A 23,061-nucleotide genomic window follows, 5' to 3' on the forward strand; every position below is an offset into this window, starting at 1 on the left:
CCTAGGCAAAGGCAAAGGTGGAATAATTCATGGCTGAATCCCTCGTGGCAATTAAAGAGATCCTCTTCAGAAGCCCTCCACACCGCTGCTCCATCTTTTCTTCACCCTGGATTTTCATCTAGCTCAGTTGCTCTGCTGATCAATACGATCAGAATGGCAAGAAGTCTGAGCCGACTTCAAAGGGCTGCTCCCTGCCACTGTCAGTTACTGGAAGCTGACATGTAGCCTTGCACCGCCACTAAGGCTCTGCGAGGAAAAAAATGAGCAAGGCTGATAGATGCAAACACACCCACAAACAACATCACATAGGCAGAGCTGTTCCTATGCACGTATACTATAAAGAGGTACTGAAGATCAAGTGTGTGCATTAGAATATATGTCACATAAGTTACATGTAACTTTAAAAATATCCAGATCTCAAATATTGCCAGCGTGATAATTTCTTATTACAACTGCTGGATTGTTAAATGATCAACATTCTTGCCTTCTCTACAGAAGCGAGTTTAAGCAAGGACACTGAAAATATGCTGCAGGCTGAGTGAGGTTTCACTCAGGATCTAACCGACTGTGATAAAATAATAAAGCACAGGGGGATTATAGATGCGCTGTATGAGTCAGAGAACCCAGCTCTCACTGCTCCCCAGTTTACTTTTCAGGTGGTGATTTGCTATTGCTGTACAGCCTTTTTACTGCCATACAACTCTTTGATATAGCTTAATTGCTTTGCACGTATATAATTAGAGCTAGCTCGAGTGACAGTAAATCATTTTTATTATAGTTAATTGCATTCATTGACCATGTAGACTGGGAAGCTGTGACTTTATAGACTAAAATCCAAGCAAAGTTCTGTCCATGGTTCCACCCGTGTTTATTTAAAAGTGTAACCAAACCAAGAAAAATCCCTTATTATTGTCGAGGATTTTTTTTTCTAAATAGTAAACTGCTGCATCTCTTCAGGGGCAGGCACTGATGCCAATGTGTGGATCATTATTTTTGGAGAGAACGGGGACACGGGAACACTGGCGCTGAAAGAGTGCAACAAGTCCAACAAGTTTGAACGCAAGCAGGTGGACACGTTTCGCTTCCCAGAAATCCTCAGCATGGGAGACCTCTCCAAAGTACGAGTCTGGCACGATAACACAGGTCAGCTGCTCTAACTGGCACGGTGAACAGCTTAGACTGAGCTCAACTGTTCTTAGAATGAAAAGTTTGAAAGCACTGCACACTGGTATGTTTTGCATCTCGTTACATGCAGGTATTGCTCCAGGCTGGCACTTGGAGTATATTGACGTGAAGGACGAGATCATGGACAAAACATTTCGTTTCCCCTGTGACCGCTGGCTTGCCAAGAACGATGATGATGGACAGATAATGAGAGAGCTGGCCTGTGCTAACAATGACTACTTGGACCTCAATGAAAAGACCAGTAAGGCTAGCACCTCACAGCATTCAATTATCCCCCCTTGTGGTTTAGTGCAACAACATTTTACTGTAACTGAGTCTCCTTTTCTCTATGACAGAGTATGAAATTTGTATCACAACTGGAGACACAGCTGAAACCAAGGAAAATGCCTGGATTGTACTTGAAGGGAGAAAGGGTCGATCAAAAGAATTTGTAATGGAGAACTCCTCAAAGAAGAAGAGGTTCTTGCGGTAGGTACTTGCTGCAAGATTAACTCAGTCACCGGCAGCTTGTTTGCATGAAAAAGAAATGTGCTTTCTCTCCCTCTGGATCTCTCTCTGCCCTCATGATGATTATCCAAAATACTTAAGACCAGACCAGCACCGCACTCTGATGTCATGACTATACTCCATCCTGTTAAAGATTAATTCTGACACAGAACAAACTGGCAGTGATGTGAATTTCAATTAACGCAAAGAAATTTAAGGGAATAGCTACTTTCACCAGCAAATCCATGTTCCTCTCTCTTTTTAGGGGAAATGTTGACAGGTTTGAATTTTCATCCAAGAACTTGGGTGATATTGCTGGCATCTGTCTGGGCCATACACCCAAGGATGGAAAGAAAGTAAAGGGGGAGGTTTACTGGCACGTGGAGGAGGTTGTTGTGACCGAAAGAGAACTGGGAAACAAGTAAGGCAGCTGCTTCCCCACTGTAGCCATTCATTTATTTTCCACCATCAAACAATTTCTTGATATTCTCAAATGGCTAGACTATATTCCTTCTGCTCTGCTCCATTATCTCCAGGTACATTTTCAAATGCAATACCCTCATTCCTCTTTCTCCTAAGAGGGACGATTTCATCACCGTTGAGTGCACGAAGACCATCGAGAGCTTTGCAAGCAAAGCTCGAAGCCTGGTACCTGTCAAATATGAGATCATCGTCATCACAGGTGATGAAAAGGGTGCAGGAACAGATGCCAATGTTTTCATTACTCTCTATGGCTCCAATGGAGATTCAGGCTGCAGGCAACTGCGTCAGAAGTTTCGTAACCTTTTTGAACGTGGGCAAACAGACCGTTTCTCAGTGGAAATGCTGGACATGGGGGAGCTGCAGAAAGTCCGGGTAGAACACGATAACTCCGGTCTCAGCCCTGGCTGGCTGCTTGATCGTGTGGAAGTCACCAACACAGCCAATGGTGTTACCACTATCTTTCTCTGCGGGAAATGGCTGGACTCTAAGAAGGCAGATGGAAAGATCTCCAGGGCCATCTACCCAAAATACTAAAAAAACCCTACAGCTCAAGCATGTCCTCTTATGTTTAAAAGTAATGACCAAAGAGATTCTGCTTCTAGCAAGTTTTATATCTCAGGAACTGAGACCTTAAAAAAAAACATGTCATGATGATGTCTAATGTGGTCAGGAAAAAGGAAAGTGCCATTCTTTTTAAATATCAGGGATTCTTTGCATTGTTTTGTTGTAATACAGATTTTATAAAATGAACAAATGAATAAATAAATCCAATTTGTTTATAACACCCAGTTTTCAGCTTCACTTCTGACTTGCTGGTAGGTCTAAACTTTACCTTCAAGTCTGGTTAAGCAGAAATATACACTCATTGGGCACTTCATTAGTTATACTTTGCTATTACAGTCGTCTCCTTTTGCCTTCAGAGCTGCCTTAAACACAGCAAACAAAATGCTGGAAATATTCCTCAGAGATTTTGATCCATATTGACCTGATTTCATTACACAGTTGTTGCAAATATTCGGTTCCACAAACTCGCAAAGATGCTATATTGGACTGAGATCCAGTGACTGTGGAGACAATTTAAGTGCAGTGAATTCATTCAACGAATCAAGAAACCAGTTTGAGTTAATTTGAGCTTTGTGACCTGTCGCACTATTATGCTGGAAGGAGACTGGTACACTGTGGTCATAAAGGGATGGGCACGGTCAGCATCAATACTCAGGTAGGCTGTGGTGTTAAAATGATGCTCAGTTGATACTGAGGGTCCCAAAATGTGCCAAGAAAATCTCCTCCACACTATTACACCATCACCAGTATCAGCCTGAATCACTGATACAACGCAGGATAGATCCATGCTTTCATGTTGTTTACACAAAATTCTGACCCTACCATCTGAATTTCTGCAGCAAAAACTGAGTCTCAACAGACCAGGCAATGATTTTCCAATCTTCTGTTGTTCAGTTTTGATGATCCTATGCAAATTGTGGAGAATGATATTTAGACATTACATTAAACAGGTGAATAAATGACTCAAATGGGACATTCAAATATGTCAAAGTGATCGTTAAGAAGTAATTGCGTATGAATTTTATATTTATAGCTTTTTCCTTGGCCCAAAACAATTGTTTTAGTGCCTAGTCAACAATACAGGGACACACAGAGATTCCATGATTTCTTCAGGTTTTTGAATTACAATCTAACCGCTACATGTCAGTAGATTGCAGAAATCAGTCAACTGAGTTCTTTTGTCCCTGATTCAAGTGTATAATCCTAGATACGGTGGCCAAAGGAAAATCACGTTGTAGTCAGTCAAGAGAGACCATAAACATTAAATTTAGACTGCTCCCCACGGTGACATGGTCAGTCGGCAAGTTTCTATTAATGTTTGGACCAGATCCGGAAAGAGTTTTTCCCTATTTGTGAAAAGCTGTCAGTCTTCTGTTTGCCTTAGCTGTCAATGCCCAGTAAGAAGCACCTATCTCTATTTTCAAGTCCAATATGTGTCACTGAGTCAGAGAAGCTCATGTCTGAACAATGACAGCCATACTAAGGTGAGTTGTTGAGGACATGCAGAACATTAGGCGGCACTATAGTTTTTGCTGCTGGTAGCTTCTGTTAGCTTCTGTGAAACAGTCTTTGAAGTGGATGTAGCTTTGCTGAACTCTGACGCTCTGAGTGAATAACCTCTTATAAGGTGTGAGAATGTAATCAAGTGTGAATTTTTAGGATTTTTAGGAATTTTAGGATACTTTAGCCTAACGTTAGCTAGCATAATGCTTAAAACCAGCTGCTGTTGTTATTAGCTTTTGTCAGCTAGCTGGAGATAGAAAGATAACAGTCTAATCTTCTGACAATAAGTAACTGGAATAATATTAGGAATAAATGAGGATGTTTATACACATTTTTATGTTTTAGAGTCCTGACTTCAGTTCAGCAGATAAGACTTGAGGTGAGGAGGAAGAGGATGACTTTATATCCAGATGCTGGTGCTGTTGCCTCTTTTCTTTGTGTTTTCACTTCTTTGGTAAAGGAGATCCCATCAAAGCTGATAAAACATATATTTACAGTACACCCACAGTTCTCTTTTTTCTCTGCTTTTGACATGTGGGTGATCTCTAGCCACATACGTAAAACGCTATAAATTTATGAGTACAATATCTTTTTTTTTTTCTCTATAAAACAACCTGATGACCTGACTTCACCTTTAACTAAGGATGAAGTACAACACTGCTGCATTTTGAGGGGTTAAAAAAAAGACACGCAAAAAATAGGTTCACTTCCATTTTATCAAGTTTATTACAAAAAGAGCACATATAAAAGGATAATATACAAGCCATGAAATAAAATAAAAATTAAAAACAGAACAGTTTGGGTTTAGCAATGCAACCTTTGAGATCATTATCATCATTATTAGTAGTAGTAATAATAAATAAAGTACAAAATTCCACCAAATGTAAATCTAACATTTACCCATAACAGGCTCGTCCACTTCATCATCAACACGCTCAAAACCATTTTAATGCGCTATTGCTTTAATATTAATGATAAATAGTTCTATTTTCAGATAAAATATCCTATTTTGAAAAAACATTGCGCAGTCACAGCTAAACAGCAGGTTTTCATACAAGGATGGCGGCAGCCCTTTCACTGGCACTTTTTGGGATAGTTTCTCTTCACTTGTTGGTTTTTGTCAGATTCAAGCAGCAACAAAATTTATAATTTTTTTTCTGTTATATTCTTTGTATATATTTTCACCATATACTATGAAACCATTGCGACTATACTGAAACCTGAGAAAACATGCATTTGTTTTTTTGTTCTTTAGAAAAGGTTGTGCTTTAAATCCTTGCCTTCCTTTTTTAGACTGTGAAAGCAAACAGAGAGAGTTGGAGAGGAGGGACGGACGGTAAAATCAAACAGAGACGTAAAGAAGAGGAGAAAACAGAATGGAGAAGTACATTGAAAGGACCGCTGTAAAGCCCACGGTGAAACATGCCTCTTTATAGTCAGAGCTATTTCCACAGCAATGCAGTGCTTCGGTACTACAAACCGGCAGCTAGTTTTTGGACAGCTTGACTTGGATTGATTGATTATAATGGCTTTAGTCAAATGTTGTCTCAGCTCCTTCGTTTTCCATTCACTTAATTAACTAAGCAACCAGTAAGGCATGGTGGATGGACTGATTGTTGTTCATGGTTTCCGTTATATGGAAATATCCCCTAACACTTAAAGCGAGGCACTTGTTATGCTTAAATCTACAAAGCATTTTGGGGAAAAAAAAACAACAACATAAGAAACCAACGAACAGAGAAACACTAGAGAGATGACAACTGAAGAGATAACACAAAGAGTTAAAGCAAAGGAACATGTTTCATTAAGACCCTTAGTGCATTGTGTGAGAAGCAGAGCATAAAAAAAAATAAAAGCCAGTTCATTTAAATAATCTAAAATATTTTTTTTTTTGCCAGTGAGAGGGTTCCCATTTTAAACAAGTTAGTGCAAAAGAAAGAAAAAAAAGAAAAAAGTTGTCACAAACCAAAACCAATTCACTTGCAGTTTGTTCACTACATCACAGCATGGGGGATTGGAGAGATTGCATTGAATGGAATGTAACCAAGATCCACAGCACCACATGAAAGAGAAAAAGAGACATAGAGAGAGACAGGAAGAGGGAGAGAGAGAGAGAGAACGGGCTCAGTAGCTCAGCCTTGGTCAGTAAACATCGCACAGCCAGCTTGTGGAGATCAAACAGCAGAACTTTTTTTCCCCTTTTTTTTCACTTTTAGTGTTCCGAAAAAGTACAACTGCATGCAAAGCATTCCCATTTAAAACAATGCAACCAAAAAACATGAGGTATCCATTTTTTAATAGCCTTTTCATGTTATATTTGTAAATAAATAAATTATGATTCAGTCAACCCAACTCCAGAAAAAGAAAAAAAAACTATATAAAATTAAATACATACCCACAGTATCTACAGTTAGTAATAAATTATGATTGTTAAATACTTAAGGCATCTCAACTGACAACACCCTGTGTAAACTATGACAACTTTCATCACGGATGACTCCACTACAGGAGGAGGCAGTGTCAACACTGGCAGTGCACAAGACAGGAAGAAGTAAGCCTTGTTAATTGAGTCTCTGGGCCAAGTGTTACCCTTGTTATATGCTATCACAGTGCAGAGAGGACAGTGAGGGTCCTAAAGGCGTCCTGTAACACACGCGCACACACACAAACACACACAGCTCTGTGGAACTGAAGTGACAAGCTGACACAAAGGGTAAAAAAAAAAGAGAGAAGAAATGGTGATAGAGAGAGTGTGTGTTTTAACAGCCTGAATGCTTTCCTGCTGTCCTGTCGTCTCGTGTCTGTGTGCACTGTGAGAGGGAGGCTGCCTCCGTCGCACCACGTTTCTACATGTTCTAGCAAATACAGCATAGCAACCAGCATAGCAACCACGAGGGGAGGTCTGTCACACAAATATAACACAAGATCAATACGCAAGCTCCTCTCCCAGCTCAAAACACTGCATGAATCCGTACCTATATATAAACCAAACGCGATGCCGAGGAGAAACTTTTGTTGCTATAACTATCGTCACATGTGCTTGTTCTTTAGGCAATAAGGTAAACATCAAAAAACAGGATCCCAAGGTCGCCACCAAAGGGAACCGGATGACACGCGCTACAAGTCAGGGGAGCAAACCACTGACTTTTTAAAAATTATTATTATTATTATTAATATTTGTTAGTGTTCAGAAGATAGTCACAGCTCAGATTAACTAAGTCATGCACAGGCGTCTCTTTACCTTTTAAAAGTGAAGAAACGCTACCACAGCCAACAGCCCCAAACCCAAAAAATGAAACATGCAATCTTCCTTTTTTGTTTTTTAGTGTGCACTGTTCTGCCACTGGCCTAGTGCCAGATGGAAATGCAGGTACAAAGGCAGCTAAATCCTCCCACCTCGCTCTGCAGTGCATGATAGCTTCTGTTGTTCATCCCTTTTCAGGTTTTTTTGTGTTTTTTCTTTTTGTTTCTTTTGGCTTTGTGTTGTATAAGCACTCCAGTGGCCGTGCTCTTCACCTAACACGTTTGTGTGAGACGCAGTCTCTTGAAGTGACACATGGCATGGGCAGTGGACATAAAACCTGTGCGGAGATTCAAGCTACACTGTGACATGATGCATTTTGGTGAAAACACTATTATTTTTTGTCTTCTTCTTCTTTTGTTTTTCAATTTCAAACACAAAAACATCTCAGTCACTGGGTTTTCCCTGACAGTGAATGAGACCTAATCACATCACACCATCTGCACATGACATCAACCCAAGGTAAACGCACAACTGTACTGCGAAATGTCAAAAGCTGCATGAGAGAATTAAAACACCCAGCTAGCTGGTGCTTGGCCTCGAGGAGGTCGCACCAGATCTCACTTATTGGTTACTGCTACTCTACTACGACCACAAATGATCTTTAGGTAAACATGGCATCAGAGCATTTAGATTCTGTTAAGCTTTCTTGCGTGGCAGAATATTCATTTTGATTGTGTTTAAAAAGAGAGAAATATATATTTGTGTGTGTGTGTGTATATATATGTGTGTGTAAAAAGAGAGCAAGAGAGAGAGATTGAAGAGAAGAGAGAAAAGTAGCCAGCTAGGTCTGGGGTTATGTGTTTTCTAGTCTCAGGACATTAAGTCATGGCTTTGAGGACATGCTACACAGCCCCAGGCTACCTACAGTACAACACCACAACAGCAACAACAACCCCACGTAAGACCAGCAAGCTACAAGTAAACCCTGTGTACATGAGTATGTGTTTGTTAGTGTGTCTTTTGCTTCCAGAGGGATGTGCTTCTATATAAAGAGAGTCCTTTGCGGCCTCTCCGTGCAGTTAGTTTTCCTGGCTTGGCTCAGTAAAGCGTGACTCAGAAGGGTGGTGATGTCACATGAAGTCTGGAGACATTTGGCAAAGCACCCGACGGGAAGGAGGAGGTGGAGGGATGTGGGGTGGGGTAGGGTAAGGTGGGGGAGGCTGGCGAGCCGGGGGTGGAAGAAAGCAAGAATCGCACCACGAGGGCGACTGAATCACGAGAGTGTCGAATCTCATCAGCTGTCGGGGTTCAGCTGTGTTTCGATGTCAACTCGACAGATTGGACACTTTCTGCTGGTGGCCAGCCATTGGTCCACGCAGCCCTGGTGGAAGAGGTGCATGCAGGGCAGCCTCCTGCAGGATAGGAAGAGAGACAAACTTTAGGGTCAGTGTGGATTCACATGACTGTGTGTTACTTTTCCAGTGCATACAGTTGTGAGTTTAAAAAGACCCTCGGGGAGTTAATTCTGTTCATTCAGGCATGTAGAGACAACTTTTGTTGTTGAGTAGTCAGTCCCAAATGCCTCTCAGACAGCTGAGACTCTTATGTTGCAAACCGATCCTCTCGCCTCACCCAGGGGGGCAGTTCTTGTTACCTAAAAATTCACTCCCAACCACTGTTTCAAATGCATGTGCGTAATGGAACAGAACATTTTAGGGATTATAATTCCAGCATTTGAAAAGCAGGTTGTTGCCATGCTTCTGCCTCTGCATAGAGGCTACTTTTGGCAGCTCCATTTTCACAAGGGGTCACTGCAGTAGGTAGTTCTGCATGTTTGATCAGTTTTATGGTGGATGCCTTTCCTGATGCAACACTAAAGGGGATTTTTGTCTCCATGTGAAAATACAACTATCAAAAAAAAAAAAAATGTAACTAAATTTTGGTATGTGGGTGGCTTGAGATTGGACTATTTCTTAGCCATGATCAGCAGCTTCCTAGAGTCTCAGCTATTTGTCTGGCAACACCTCATAGCAGAGGCTCATTTATGCACACATGTGGTACAGGACTGGAAAGATTCTCATGAATGATTTGCTCAGAAGGTCGGCAGAAACACAATGGGAAGAAGTAAATACTTGGTATTTGTCAGAAACTCTTACATTATATTACATAGACAGTGGATGAAATGATGATTTGAAATGACTGCATTTCATGAAATGACTGATATTGTATTTATTATATTTACTTTTACAGGCCCATGCTCATGTTCTGACTATTAGTCCTTTATTGCCAGGAAGCCTGATGACATTATATCATATATACCATAGTTTTTAAGTATCATTTAGATGTTGCTGTCCTTGAATCAAAATAATATACATTTTAAGGTGTTATAGCTCTGTAAAAGCTAAAAATAGTCCACTTTAGCTTGTTGGTAGGTGGTTAAGTAGCATCAGGGACCTAAGATGTACCTGTGTGCAACGTTTGGCTGCTGTGCTACAGACTGCACAGGAGGAGTTTGCAGACAATACACAGAGATGTGGTGTATCATATCATGATTATCAGTAAACCTGACAATAAGTCAGGTAAAGTGATATTTATTATAAAGTGGAAAACAAAAATCAGACAAAAATGTTAGAAGGCAACGCTGATAATGGGATCTGGAGTAATTCCTGTAGTCGTGCCTCTTTTATCTCTTGCAATTGCTTGATGTCTCACTCAGGCAATTAGCTTATCTGTCTTTCAATGATGTCATATTGTCTACGATAATAGAAAAGGAAGTCCGGCTTCCATCTCGTCTTCCCCATCAGTCCCTGCTGTCTAGACCCATCCTGCAATGCATCTCTGAGCTAAGCTCATCATCTGCAGCCTGCAGCATCATGTTTCCCATCAAAACAATTTGGTATAGATTTTCCCATTTAACTCACTCAGAATAAGTGCACTTCCCTTTTTTATGATTTCTGGGTCTACAAAGTAATTATTACCTGACATCTTCTCCGTCCTCCAGCATGGACAAACATATGGTACATTTTTCATCAACATCTGTTTCCTCCTCCTCCCCAATCTTCAACTGCAGGGGCTTTCTCTGTTCGTGGGTCACATTACAGAGAGACAGAAATGTAGGGTCAAAACAAAGGGGGAAAAAAAGCAAACATTCAACAGATTTTTGTCTCATCTGCCATACCTTCTTGTATTTGTGTGGAAAAGTAAATCTCTCTATGGTTGTCTGAACAGCTCCTCTGCTAACGCTCCCCAGTCGATCCTCCAGCTGCAGCAGCTCCTGCAGGAACAGCCCAGTTAATAAAATTAACCAGAATGCTAAAAAGAGAAAAAGCTACTACATGGACAACAAATGGTTTGGTTCACTGCTGTTTTCATGGTCAGGAAAGAATGAAAAAAATCTGCTTATGAAGCTCATACTGATTAAAAGGTAGAGAACAGTTAGTACATATAACTTAAAGTGACACCGTGGGAAGGTGCAGATTTTGATAGATGGACAGTCAGATTTACCTCATAGCTTTCTCGCACAGCAGTGGCGTGCCTCGAAGGATTTAAACTTTGCAGCGCCAACAGGTGAAGCTGGGGGTATGGGTAGTTTCTGATTTCATGCACAACCTACAACAAAATCCTTCATTATATTACAGCAGGAATACAGACTATTAAGCTATCCAAGGCCACCTGAGGAAGTGACCAACATACCACTTGTGCAGAGGATGTGTTCCTGGGGAAGTGATGCATTCGAGGGGAGGCCAGGTAATGCTGATAGTGCTGCGGAAGCTGCTGGAGCTGGTACTGATGGTGAGGGAGGCCAGCATCTACGCTGAGATCCCTGCAGATAGAGAGGAACGTGGCTAAATTAACATAGCCCATGCCAGGCAATGTGGCAGACAGACAGATGGGTGGAAAGATAAAAAAGACGGGATCGTTTCTCAACTCTGCAGGATTCTCGTTAATCCCCAACGGTGACTCACCAGTCGGTGCCTTCGGCCAGGTACCGCGGTTGTTGTGTCATTGGCTGAGGAACATGGAGGGGCGGGGAGTACTCGTAGCCCGAACGCAGTCTGTGAGGGTTCAGGGGAATACGCTCCTGGGCTCTTCTGTAATTAGATAGAGATTTGATTTAAAAATATCTGGGTTTTTTGTTCATTTGTTTTTTAGTTGTGTTTGTATGGATGCAAGGGTCACTACCTGGAGTGTGGGAGGATCCTGCGATGCTGCGCTTCGAGGAGCTGCTGCTGGATGAGGTATTGCTGGTGTAAGGCCTGAGGTAGGAATGAAGGCCCCGGCACATCCTGAAACTGAGGGGGTCCGGGCAGGGCAGTGAGGGGTGGATGGTGCGTCGGGGGCAGGTGGGTGGCCAGGCCTGTCTGCGGGGGCTGGCTGGCATGTCCTAGAGGAAACTCAGCTGAGATGGGCGCCTGGGGAGCACCCAGGTGAAAGTGTCGGCAGGAGGTAGCATGGCTGTGTTGATGCCTGGTGAAGTGCGCTCCTATTGGGAATAAATGCGAGGGATCAAAACGGAGCTGCGATCGCTTTCACTGAAACTTACACGACAAGGAGACGAACCAACAGCACTTTCGCACACACTCGTAAAAAAGACACAAACACATTTAAAAACCAACCACGCAGAGAGGAACGTGACACAGGAAGAGACAAGACAGACAAAACAGCAGATGGACGACGCAGACATGGAGAACCCTGTGGAGCACCAACTAAACCCACAGACGGATTTCACTCAATGGTCTGCGTCTCCACTTGCCATGTGCAGCCAACAGGAAAGACGCATCCTCACTAACTGGGGGTCTAGGGTATTTCCAAAACGAATCCCAGCAAAACCAATAGTTTCAAACTCTGTTATTATTATTGCGTTTGCTGTTTGAAGGAACATATTAAACTGAGGCTTTCTCAACAAAAGAGTCAGATAACAGTAATGCACCATAGCCATCAAGAAAGTCTGAAAAGTTTATGGGCTTTCATTTTTGTCTTCTCTCCACCCTTCCTATTAAGCAGAGAAGATGGGAGGTTGTGTGCTAGTCCCACTGAGTCACCTTGGTGTTGCACTTGCACAAAACAATCAATACAAATTACTCAGAGCTCACAGAAATGAATGCTGGAAGCAAGCTGAGAGTATTACTCCTTTAACTTCCAATTAAAGCTTCTCTAAATTTCCTCTAGAGAGGCAAGCAGACAGCGGGGTCTGGAAGACAGTGTATACGTAAATATGTCAGTATTGTGTCTTTGCATGTCCCGTGAATAAGATCTGCCCATTTAAACTGTTTACTCATAATCTTTCAAACAATAACAAGAAGCCACATTGTAGATTTGGCTCTTTGTTAATGGTCTATGACATACTTAATATTTGCTGACAAGTTTAATTAACAGTAGCTGGTTCACTGAGTTAAGATCCAATTTAAAATCTAACAAGTGTGTAACATTTCTCAACGGCAGAAAATGAAATATTGCTTTTACTTCACTGTTTTTTTAAGACGTAGCAAATCAATTAAGGAGAGTTAGATGTGCAGGGAAGTGGTTATGATTTGATAAAGTCCTGTGCAGATGAAACAAGCGCATTTCCCAAAATGCTCTGTTTTTTGTTGCTGAAACGACATATTTGTCTGGCTCTGCTTTGTTGGATATAGCCTCGGGACATGGAAAGCCAGTGAACCCAGAGAGCCACGGGCAAAGAGAAAAACAGCATTTGGCTGAGGAAGTAGAGCAGAAATGGCAGACTGGTGGCTTGGATTGGTTAAAGGCTGTGCATCAGTTTTGCATGAAGCCTGTGACCCAGCAAAGCTGGACTGTTGTGTGAAGTTCAGGGTAAATATCAGATTATTTGTGTCTGGGAGCTTTTCACAGCATGAACTGCTGGCATTAATATTTGACGTACTGCAGAGCTGCCAGCAGCAGCAGCCCTGATGTTTCCACTGTTACATCTGAGGCTTTGTCTTTGACTCACAGACAGAAACACACACACACACACCCTTCCACCTATCCTCTCCCCTCAGCTGCTGCACAGGCGGCCCCTCCCCCACAGCATGGCTGCAGCATGGTGTCCCACAGTGAGTGACAGCCAGTAAGCCCCACCCACCTGCGACTGCAGCAGTCTGACATGGAACCTCAACTCTTTTCTTTCTCTCTCCTTCCACTCCTCCTGAAGTCACTGCAGCTTTACATCACACCTCTCTAACACACCCCTGTCCTCTGCCTGTCTCACTGGTCTCCCATTAGGCAGAAACCGTCCCCACACCTGCTGAGGTCGCCGATTATAACACTCACCATCAGAAGGTGAGGATTAATGAGGCAAAATCAGTGCATGTGTTGTACAGCTGCACTTGGTGAAGAAAAAAAAAAAATCCAGCATAACATGCACATGCTTGGAAAACCATTGTGCTGACCTTGCTTTTCGTGGTTTTGTATCAGTGCAGCCGCACATGCAGTGCAGCTGCTGGGATATTTAGAAGTCAGCTGCAGAGCACACATGGCTGTGCCTCGGACACACCTTTAGCCTTTTTCAGACACTGCGCGCAGATGTAAGGTTCACGCAGCTGAGTCAAGTGTTAAAATGGAAGAAAAGCGTCCCACTTGGAAACTTTTCAAAGAAGCATCTAATGCCACATTTAAAGAGAAACACAACAGATGTCTAAAAAACTGAAGATTTGATGAAAATGAAAAGTCATTACACAGATGGCTGATGTGCATAGCCAGCATGTAAAGAGAAATGAGTTACTACTAACAAAAAAATGTGACTTCTTTTATTTCATTTGCACTCATTACTCAGAGTTTAACACATTATCTGTGCTTGAGAAACAACGTTAGCCTAACTGGGTTTAGTTATGCTGCTGTCACCAGCTAGAAAGGCAACATGAATATAAATGTGTCATGGTCTGTTGTGCTAATAAAGAAAAACACCAGCTGAGGACCTGACAGCATACCACAGAGACAAGTTTAAATACACAGACTGAGCAGCCACCATTTAATTATTGAACCTCTGTATTGTCTTTGCGGTACCCATTTGGAGACTGCAAAAAGGAATAGCTAGACATTTAGGACTGTCTACTTGTTCACTTTGTGCTGGAGGTCAAGTCTATATTGCTCTTATAGCTGAGTACTGATGTTAAAGGCTAGAGCCAGGAGGCAGCAAACTCAATATGTAGACAAAACTCACCAATTAATAGGTAGTCATTATCTCTAATCTAGTGGATAGTACTTTTACACTTTTCAGTTAAAACATGTCGATGAATGATTGACAGATGTGCTGGAAGGTAGTTTTTGTCTTTGTAAGACAAAGCCACTTGGTGGCTTTTGTTCAAGGCATCTTGCTAAGGTACAAAGTAGGGTAGCAGTACTGATTTTGTGATGATGAAGAGAAAAAATGACTATCCTATTTTTCTTTCCTGTTGTTGTTGTTGTGTTTTATATACACTCAGTTTGAATTGTAAGCTATACTTTTTAGGACAGGGGCCAAAAAGATGGGAAAACCCAGCTAGTAAAATGCCTGAAACCTCTTCTAAAAAAAACAGTATTGATTCCAATTGGGTAAACTGAAAATAGATCAATTTTGTAATTGGGTTTAAAAAGAGAGTCTTTTAGATGCAACTATGTTGAGTGTTTCACCAATGTTTGTTTTTTTTTTCAAAGTTAAACACAATCTCCATAATCTTCCACTATCACTGGGTTATATAATCTCCAGTTCAGTGTTGTTTAAAAGATTAAGGGAATTCTAAGAATTCTCTGTATTCAGGGGGAAAAGCTGAAAACCAACACTGAACGGCAGTGCTCTTCAGCGCCATTTCAGTTCTGTGGTGGAAATCTGTGAAGTTGACTAAACAACTTCTCAAAACCACTGTGAAAAACAAATTATACATAAATATAATTCAGAAAAATGGCACCATTCCTGATGATATGCACATACATTAGTGAGCAATATTATGAGTAACTTCACAAATCTTGATGGTGCTTTCACAAATCTGTGAAATCGCCATTAATGCTGAACAATTTGATATGTACAGGTATCGGATCAGATGACTTCTTTTTTGGAAAGCCTTTGCTTTTTTTCAGCAAGACCGTGCAAAACAACATTCCTCACGAATTACAGCAGTATGGCTCTGTACCGAGTGAGTCCAGGGGCTAAACAGGTCAGGGCCATCACCCAGTATCAACATTCTAGATAATGCAAACCAAAGCTAAATAAATAACATGTATATAACAAAGGGGGCTGTGAAGTGTTGAGCTGCTGAAATCTTACATGAAAACATGTTTCTTTCAAATCTACAGCAACCGGTCTGCCATAGTTTCCAAGCCCTTGAAGAGTGTTGTTAGAAGAGCTGATGCAACTCTGTGGTAAACATGCCCCTGTTGCAACTTATTTGAAAGATTTTGCTGGCATCAAATCCAAAATAAGAACTTATGTTTTCCATAAAGAAAAGGAAAAAGGCCTGAATAATCCTTAAATTCTATTTTGTGCTTCATTAATTCACTTTTATTTTATTTTTAAAATATAGGGTTTAACTTGCTTGCAAATTATATTGTTTTATTTTCATTTTATATAGCATGCCAGCTTTTTTTTTTTTTTTTTTTTTTTTTTAAATTAAACACTGTTGTATTTTTATTTATTTTTACTATTTTTAACTCCTTTTGAGGGTGTTTTTTTTTTTTGTAATATACTTCTATTAACGATATATATTACAAATACCATGATTTCACCCATATTGCTCACAATGTTAACACCAATGATTGGCTGTGAGGGAGGCTGTGTTTTGGTCTATAGATAGTGTATGGATTTGGACAGAATGACAGCCTGTAACAGGAAATGTCAGTGTCGAGGTTTCAATATCAAACATGCCTTTGCATTTTAAAAATGGAAAGAAAATGTGCTTGCCCCTACTCCAAAGTAAGCAGTGTGGCAACCTGAAGAAACTCTGTCAAAGACAGCTGAGAAATGAGAGCACATATAGAGTGAGGGGACCGTCTCAGTGACAGCACAGTGTGGAGGGAGGAGGGGGAGGAACACATGGAAATCAGCAAAAAGCACACTGAAGGTTAGGAAGAAAACTACAGTCTTTATTGGAAAAATATTAGTATGTGTGGCACTGTGTGATAATAGTAATAATAAGAGTAAGAGACTCTACATAAGCATAATAATAATAATCCCATGCAAATAAAGACCAAAGGCAAGGCCTGACCATGCTCTCTGTAGGGTTAACAGAACAGAAGCAGCATCCAATGAGTAGATGTGTATGCTTACAGCACATTTCAGTACAGCAGGGACATCTCTTCACAAAGATTACATTGGAATCTGCTGTTCAATGTGGAAAAACAAAAGTATAAAATGACCATGCATTAGGATCTAATACAAGAACATAAGGCAGAAAAACCACAACCAAAGAATAAAAAAGACATTTTGATTCTATAAAAAAGGAGATCTACAGCAGTGCAGGATATACACATCCCTGTAAAATGGATAGCATTCTGGAGGTGCTGGAGGTAAGATTTGAGAGGGAGTGATAGTGGTGGTGGTGGGGCGCTGCAAAAATGGCAAAATGGGTTTAGATTCACATCTCTCCAATTTATTGTGAAGTCTGCTCAGCTAGCAGGGACAAATGCTTTGACACATGGATAGGATTATGACCAGCAACCATTAACAGGTGCAGTGGACCTTCAAATGTGGAAAAAAAACATAACGTCGCCAAAAACAAAATGACTTAAGCGCCGCATGCCAATTAGTGATTATCAGGATAACAAGATTATTAGTAATAGCAATTGTAAAGTGCTTCTTTGACAACAAAAAGACGGTACAATGCACCTTTGTGAGGAGAGTAATCAACGAGTTCGATCAAGCCTGGCTGTAATCGAATCGGGGAGGGGAGGATCAAAATGTATCCACTTTACAGAAATTTACAGCAGAATGTAGTCTATCCACACTGAATGGGAGAATCACAATGACAGTCTGTAGTAAAGTCTAACGCTACAATGGGTTATTCACTAAAGAGCAACATGACAGTTTAAATTAAGACAAACTGTTTTCTACAGAGAGTGTTATTCTTTAGTCTGTTACACAGAAGGATACGGTATGAGTGGGAACTCGGTTTTAATGCCAATGTCGTCTTCAGATGGAAAGAGGAAATGAGGAAGAAGGGGTTCACAATACAGCTAGATGCAGAGAACAGGCAGAGGCTACGGCAGACAGCAGCAGATGATCGTTAGCTACACAATGGAGGGGGACAAAGGTCTGAGAAATGCGGAATGTAGAGCCAGCCTCGATACTATGGAACAGGAAAAAAGAACACAAATAAAAGCACAATGAAATCATTGGTGCTACTGCATGTAGTTTTAACAATGCACGACAAATTACTATTATTATTACATAATCAACACAGATAGCCCTGCTGCAGTGGAGGATGATGTTATTGTTGTTATGCCCTATTAAACAGATTTTATGCTGTTTCACTACTGGAGCACCTGCAGCGAAATTTGCAGGGATTTTTTTATTAGAGGTTTGACGGGGACATGCTCCAAAAATGTTAAAGCCTATTCGCATTAAAAACCAGTCATATGCTTATACTAATTTACACTGATTAGCCTAATGCTGTCTTTCAGTGGAAGAACCATCCAGTTAAAGTAACTCGCAGAAATTAGATTTTTTTAAAGGATGCACACAAAGGAGCAAAATGGAAGAAAATAGCAATACACTCGGTCACTTTGGATTCAGAGGTCTACCCTAGCTTGGCTAAATTCATAATTTAAGAAACCCCTGTGGAGGTTGTAAGCTAAATAAAGCTGGGCTAGTATTAATCTGCCGTTGTTGTCCGGGCTGTAGTAGCTAGCGGCGACGGCACACACATAAACAAGGCGCAGGGATAAATAGATAAACCAGACAGAAGCGCGCTAGCCGCCGAGGGTAAAAAAGAAAAAAATGAAAAGGGGAGAAGAAAAGCTGCCGCTTGACAGCTGAAGTCCTTTTAGTGCGGTTTACAGGCCCGAAACACAACGTCTTCGTCGGCATTTGAGGGCTCACGTCTTCGGTCGCTTCATTAGCGGTCTCGGTTCGGCTACAGCTAGCAAGAAGGCTAATATAATTTCGGTATCGCTCGCTGTTACGTTGGCTCGCTTTTAGCTAGCAGGTGTCAGCTCTGTTTACATCATCTGTGGATATTTAAGACAAGTAATGAAGAAGTATTATTTCGGGGTTAGCGTTAGAAAAAAAAAAGAGAACATAAAGCTCCTCATACCTCTGCTTCTAACTGAGCCGAAGACGGGGAGAACCAGATATCCGACATGCACTAAAACCATCCTGGGTCCTTCTTTGTTTTGTGCGCAGCCAGTAAGACAGATGGTCCATGGAAATGATCCTCTTCGGTCACCAGCACATTCAAACAGACTGCGCTGCCTGCACGCACACACAGACCCCTGTAGCCAATCAGTGGAGCCTTCCGAGCAGGACCCTCCGGATTTGACAGCGGGATCCGCCAATAGGATCAGTGCCTGGGCGGAGATATCCTTCCCATCCGCACGCACAGTGCGGGGTACTTTCGTGGCTGGAACATTTAGATCTAATGGTACCTTATGGCTATAGTTTATCACTGAGCCTGAAATAAACGGAACTTTACCTCACCAGGCTTTACTCAAGTATTTTTTTATGAAAGTTTTGACTTCTGCTTCACTGCATTTATTTGACAGCTTTGGTGACTAATTGCAAATATTTTTCTATTTTGGTCTTCCTTGCCCCCCTCTCCCCTTTTAAAAATAGGTTAAAGTTTTCATTACACTATGTTTTCGTTACACTTTTAAAATTGATGTGATACTACAGATAAATATCAGAAATACTATACTGGCACAGTTAACAACACCAGTATTACCCAATATATGTATAAATTACAAAAACAGCAGCTGTATCCACAACAATAGTAATCAGCAGTTGCCCCAACTTGTCCCGATTATGCCTTTATATCAGGCATTATCAGTGCAGGACTTGAGATGATTCTGCTATATACATTACCTTCTTTACACGTAAGGCATAAATGTTGCATTGCAATGTAGTAGATTTATCATTTATTTAGTACATTTACATTTTTAAGTTCAAAGTTGCTTTCATGTATTGCAGATAGGGTATACTGAACTGAACAATGCAGGGATTTATATGAGATATGCCCTGAAAAGTATGAAAAGGTTTCTATTCAAAGGATCTAAGAGGATGGCAAGATAGGTGTCAGTGATACTCATAATAAGGAAAATCATATGTACATGGACCATGGGTAAAATAACATTTGAGAGTACAAATGTGAATATATTTAACACTCTGAAGGGTCTTTTCAGTAGCATTACTCTTGATGTTTCAGGTATAGTTGGCTTAAAAGGGAAGAGAAAATAGCATTATGAAAATTACACTGGATTCAGTACCATACATGTATTGCTGGACTCATAATGGGCAGCTTGCAAAAAATTGATAAGGTAGACACAGTTGTTTGTTTTTTTTCACTTGCACTTTTCCAACCTTGTCAAAGCCTCTTGCCTATATTACCCAAAAAGCTTAACAGGTGGCAGTTCATTTAAAGAATCATTCAAAGTTAAGTCAGTAAAAGTGAGAACTTCCAGGGCTGAAAAATTGAGGAAATGTAAAACTGCAAACACCATTAGCTTCAATATGGTAACTTCTTGTAAAAAGAAAAACAAACAAACAAACAAATTACTTTATTGTCCAATTTCATCAGATCTGCTTTCAGTGAAATCATGAAAAATGTCAGTCTTCGTCAACGCTGAAACAAGTACTGATGGCAGAGAGGAAGGATGTAACTTGCTTTAACAATTAAGGGCCAACAAGGGTGATTTGTGACAGCCAAATATTCATTGCCTGACAAGAAAAACAGCACAGGTTGTCTTACACAAAAGTGAAACAAAAGGTATTTACTGTTTTTGCTTTTTAGATTGGATTGAAGTGCTGTGATTGGTTGGGCCTAACCCTACCTATAGGGCAGCCAATGGTTATGCATATGCAACTGAACTCCCTTATAAACAGAATTGAAAAAAGGAAAGATATATACTTGCGTAGATTATTTGCCTTGACCTTTGTCAGACTCGATCATCAAGAAAATGTTGCTGAATGATCTTCTTGATGATCCGATACAGTTCAAGTAATACTTAACTCTTTGAATATTCGTGAATATATGTTGGCCAGATTTGTCGTACAGCAGAACTTGTGAAAAAAGGGGCCTGTGTCCCAAAAACCTCACTGCCTGTAGTGTTAAGCCTGAAGGACGAAGGAACAGATGGGCCTGTGGAGGCTGAGGGGGTCACAAAACTCTTAGTCCCATATGTCCTCCAGTTCCCGTCATCTAATGCCTTAAGCCTGCTGTGAAACACAAAGAGCCTTTCACGATGCTTTACTATCACTGCTGCAATCAATTTCACACATCAAAACTGCCACTTTATTCCACACATTTATGTACATTTGAACACAAGCATTTATCAGGATAGCTGGCTGTAGTTGACGTATTAACAGAAGCAGCAGCTGAGCTCTCTTTCAGCAGAACCTGATGTAAAAATTATGTGTCCTCACCGGAAATGAGACTTATTTCCACTCTTTATTTTTAGAAAGCCCTCTGGAGGTGGGCAGAGCGAGGACTGAACAAATGAAATGCCATTTTGAAGAAACTGGAGATAACTTGGAACAAAACATGTACAACACAAAAATCCTAAGTGGCATCATTTAGTGTAAAAGGACATCTGCAAGATGAAGCGCAATCATTTCTGGCTTTGAGAGTGAGCCAGCACATTCACTGCTCTGTGAGGCCACCGCTGCCCTGTGAAAATTAGCATACAGCTGATGTTCTGCCCCGAGGGTGAAAAGAGCTGGCTAAAGGGCTTTAGTTTTTCGTTAAAGGGCCCCGCAGACTGCATTGCTCCACTCCTTCATTGTCTTTTTCATGTGAACTCCATATGTCCCCCTAGTGGCAGGTGTTACAGGGTGACCTCTGACCTGGCATGCTACTTTGGTGGGTGAGGATGAACCTGCATTGTTCACAGTCAGGCAGTCGTCTAGACTGCTTGGCCACAGAATAAAATAAACAATGAGACATCTTGTTAAGTGCTATACCTATGGTGGCAGTTATACAGTACTAAGTCTTGTGACACCCTTTAAATATTTTGTTTCCAAGGAGCCAGACGCTTGTAATTTCTTTTAAAAGTAATCTTGAGCAATAGTTCTCCAGGCTTCTGAAGATCTGTTAAAGTGTTCTTGGACATTGGCTGCTTTTTCACTCATTTTCAATCCAGGCCTTGTACGTAACCATTTTGTTTGTTTGTTAAGTCACTTAACACTGACCTATCAATCATTCAAACACAATAAAGGATACTTAACTTGAAGGTTGAACTAGTGTTGTTGTTAAACCAGTTTTGTGGCAGACAACCTAGAAAGAACTTGAAGTTGTAAACACATAACTTGTTCCCATTTCTTTATTTGCATATAGGAAAACTGTCAGCTTGACATAAAATTCAATTTCTGCACTAACAAGGCCATTTCCAAAAAGATATTAGCTTAAAACTTGGCACATCTTGGTGTGGTGTGCAGTGTCTCCCTAAAACAAATTGAGGAAGCTCGACAAGTGGAGTACAAAAGAAGAAGCATCAGGGCTAAAAAAAAAAAAAAAATCTATAGCAGATGAGCAGCATCTGAAAGTCATGTCCTTTAGAAGTAAGATGGAGAGATTCATCTGGGCCTTCACTTCATCCTTCTAATGTTCACTGAATCATAAATGGTCTTAATGGGGTCGCTATCAAGGAGTTATTCTTAAGGAAGAGAAACAGGCAGAAAGGTATGTTGAGGTATGCCAAATTACACAAGAACTGGACTGAAAACCAGTGGCAACACGTCTTATTATCATGAATATGTACCAAGGACGTCAGGGTAGAGGTACAACAGTGAGTGTCAACAGTCATCTATAAAACACAATGGAGTCACGGATTGGCCTCCCCAGAGCTTGGACCTCAAAATTATTGAAGCAGTGTGTGATCATCTTGACTGAGAGCAGAACAAAAGGCAGCCAACGTCCAAAGAGAGCTTTGAATGTTCTTCAAGAAGCCTGGAGAAGGATTCCTGGCTGTGTCGAAATATAAAGGCGGCCATACCAAATATTAATTTCAAGCTATTAGAACTGTACGAACTATTTGTCTTATATACTGTGTTTCATGTGTGCACGTTTCAGTAACTCACTTATATTGTTCCCTCTTACCTTATAGTTATATTTCATGATGAAAATGTAAAAGGAATGAGGGTTGGCTCGAGACTTGTGCACAGGACTCTACAGATAAGAACACTCAAACAACACTCACAGTAAGCAAGAATTCAGATACATTTATCAGTCTTGTAATGACATGATTTAACATTTTTAGGGTGAACTGTTAAAAGTGAAATTCAAATTGCACTTTATGCTAAAGTTGTAAACATACCTGAAAGGCTGAAACGTGTCACCATCCTCGTCTCAGATTAATTACACCACTTTGGTCTGCCAGAAAAGGCAGCCAATTATGCATTCATTCAATCCCCCTCTTGCCAATTTTCCTAGCAAAATCTTGACACCAGTCACAGCACACGAGCAAAGACTGCAAAT

General features: G+C 40.8%; 2 protein-coding genes across 2 annotated transcripts in view; one reads left to right on the forward strand and one right to left on the reverse strand.

The window, feature by feature from the left end:
- Positions 1-3,372, forward strand: part of loxhd1a (lipoxygenase homology PLAT domains 1a) — a 37,636-nt gene extending 34,264 nt beyond the window's left edge. The window contains exons 37-41 of the mRNA XM_039999923.1: positions 958-1,143; positions 1,256-1,426; positions 1,521-1,653; positions 1,937-2,092; positions 2,208-3,372. Coding sequence (XP_039855857.1) covers positions 958-1,143; positions 1,256-1,426; positions 1,521-1,653; positions 1,937-2,092; positions 2,208-2,688 — 1,127 coding nt within the window. The 3' untranslated portion in view covers positions 2,689-3,372. The remainder of the gene's footprint in view (positions 1-957; positions 1,144-1,255; positions 1,427-1,520; positions 1,654-1,936; positions 2,093-2,207) is intronic.
- Positions 3,373-4,923: 1,551 nt separating this feature from the next.
- Positions 4,924-18,894, reverse strand: rnf165a (ring finger protein 165a). The gene is made up of 8 exons (XM_039999916.1): positions 18,688-18,894; positions 11,648-11,948; positions 11,431-11,556; positions 11,159-11,288; positions 10,970-11,074; positions 10,644-10,739; positions 10,444-10,544; positions 4,924-8,877 (listed from the first exon to the last, which is right to left on the reverse strand). Exons 1-8 carry the CDS (start codon positions 18,746-18,748, stop codon positions 8,760-8,762), a joined length of 1,038 nt encoding a protein of 345 aa, XP_039855850.1. The 5' UTR covers positions 18,749-18,894; the 3' UTR covers positions 4,924-8,759.
- Positions 18,895-23,061: the final 4,167 nt, after the last annotated feature.

The sequence above is a fragment of the Simochromis diagramma genome, unplaced genomic scaffold (genome assembly GCF_900408965.1).
Source record: "Simochromis diagramma unplaced genomic scaffold, fSimDia1.1 OVJJ01000596.1, whole genome shotgun sequence".
Taxonomy (NCBI): Eukaryota; Metazoa; Chordata; class Actinopteri; order Cichliformes; family Cichlidae; genus Simochromis; species Simochromis diagramma.

Bases quoted from the DNA above. Each gene is read 5' to 3' on its own strand.
- rnf165a (XM_039999916.1), bottom strand. From the start codon at position 18,748: ATGGTTTTAGTGCATGTCGGATATCTGGTTCTCCCCGTCTTCGGCTCA. The intron at 11,075-11,158 runs GTATGTTGGTCA...ATTTTGTTGTAG, and splicing joins ACACATCCTCTGCACAAGTG to GTTGTGCATGAAATCAGAAA. The intron at 10,545-10,643 runs GTATGGCAGATG...ACCCACGAACAG, and splicing joins TTCCACACAAATACAAGAAG to AGAAAGCCCCTGCAGTTGAA.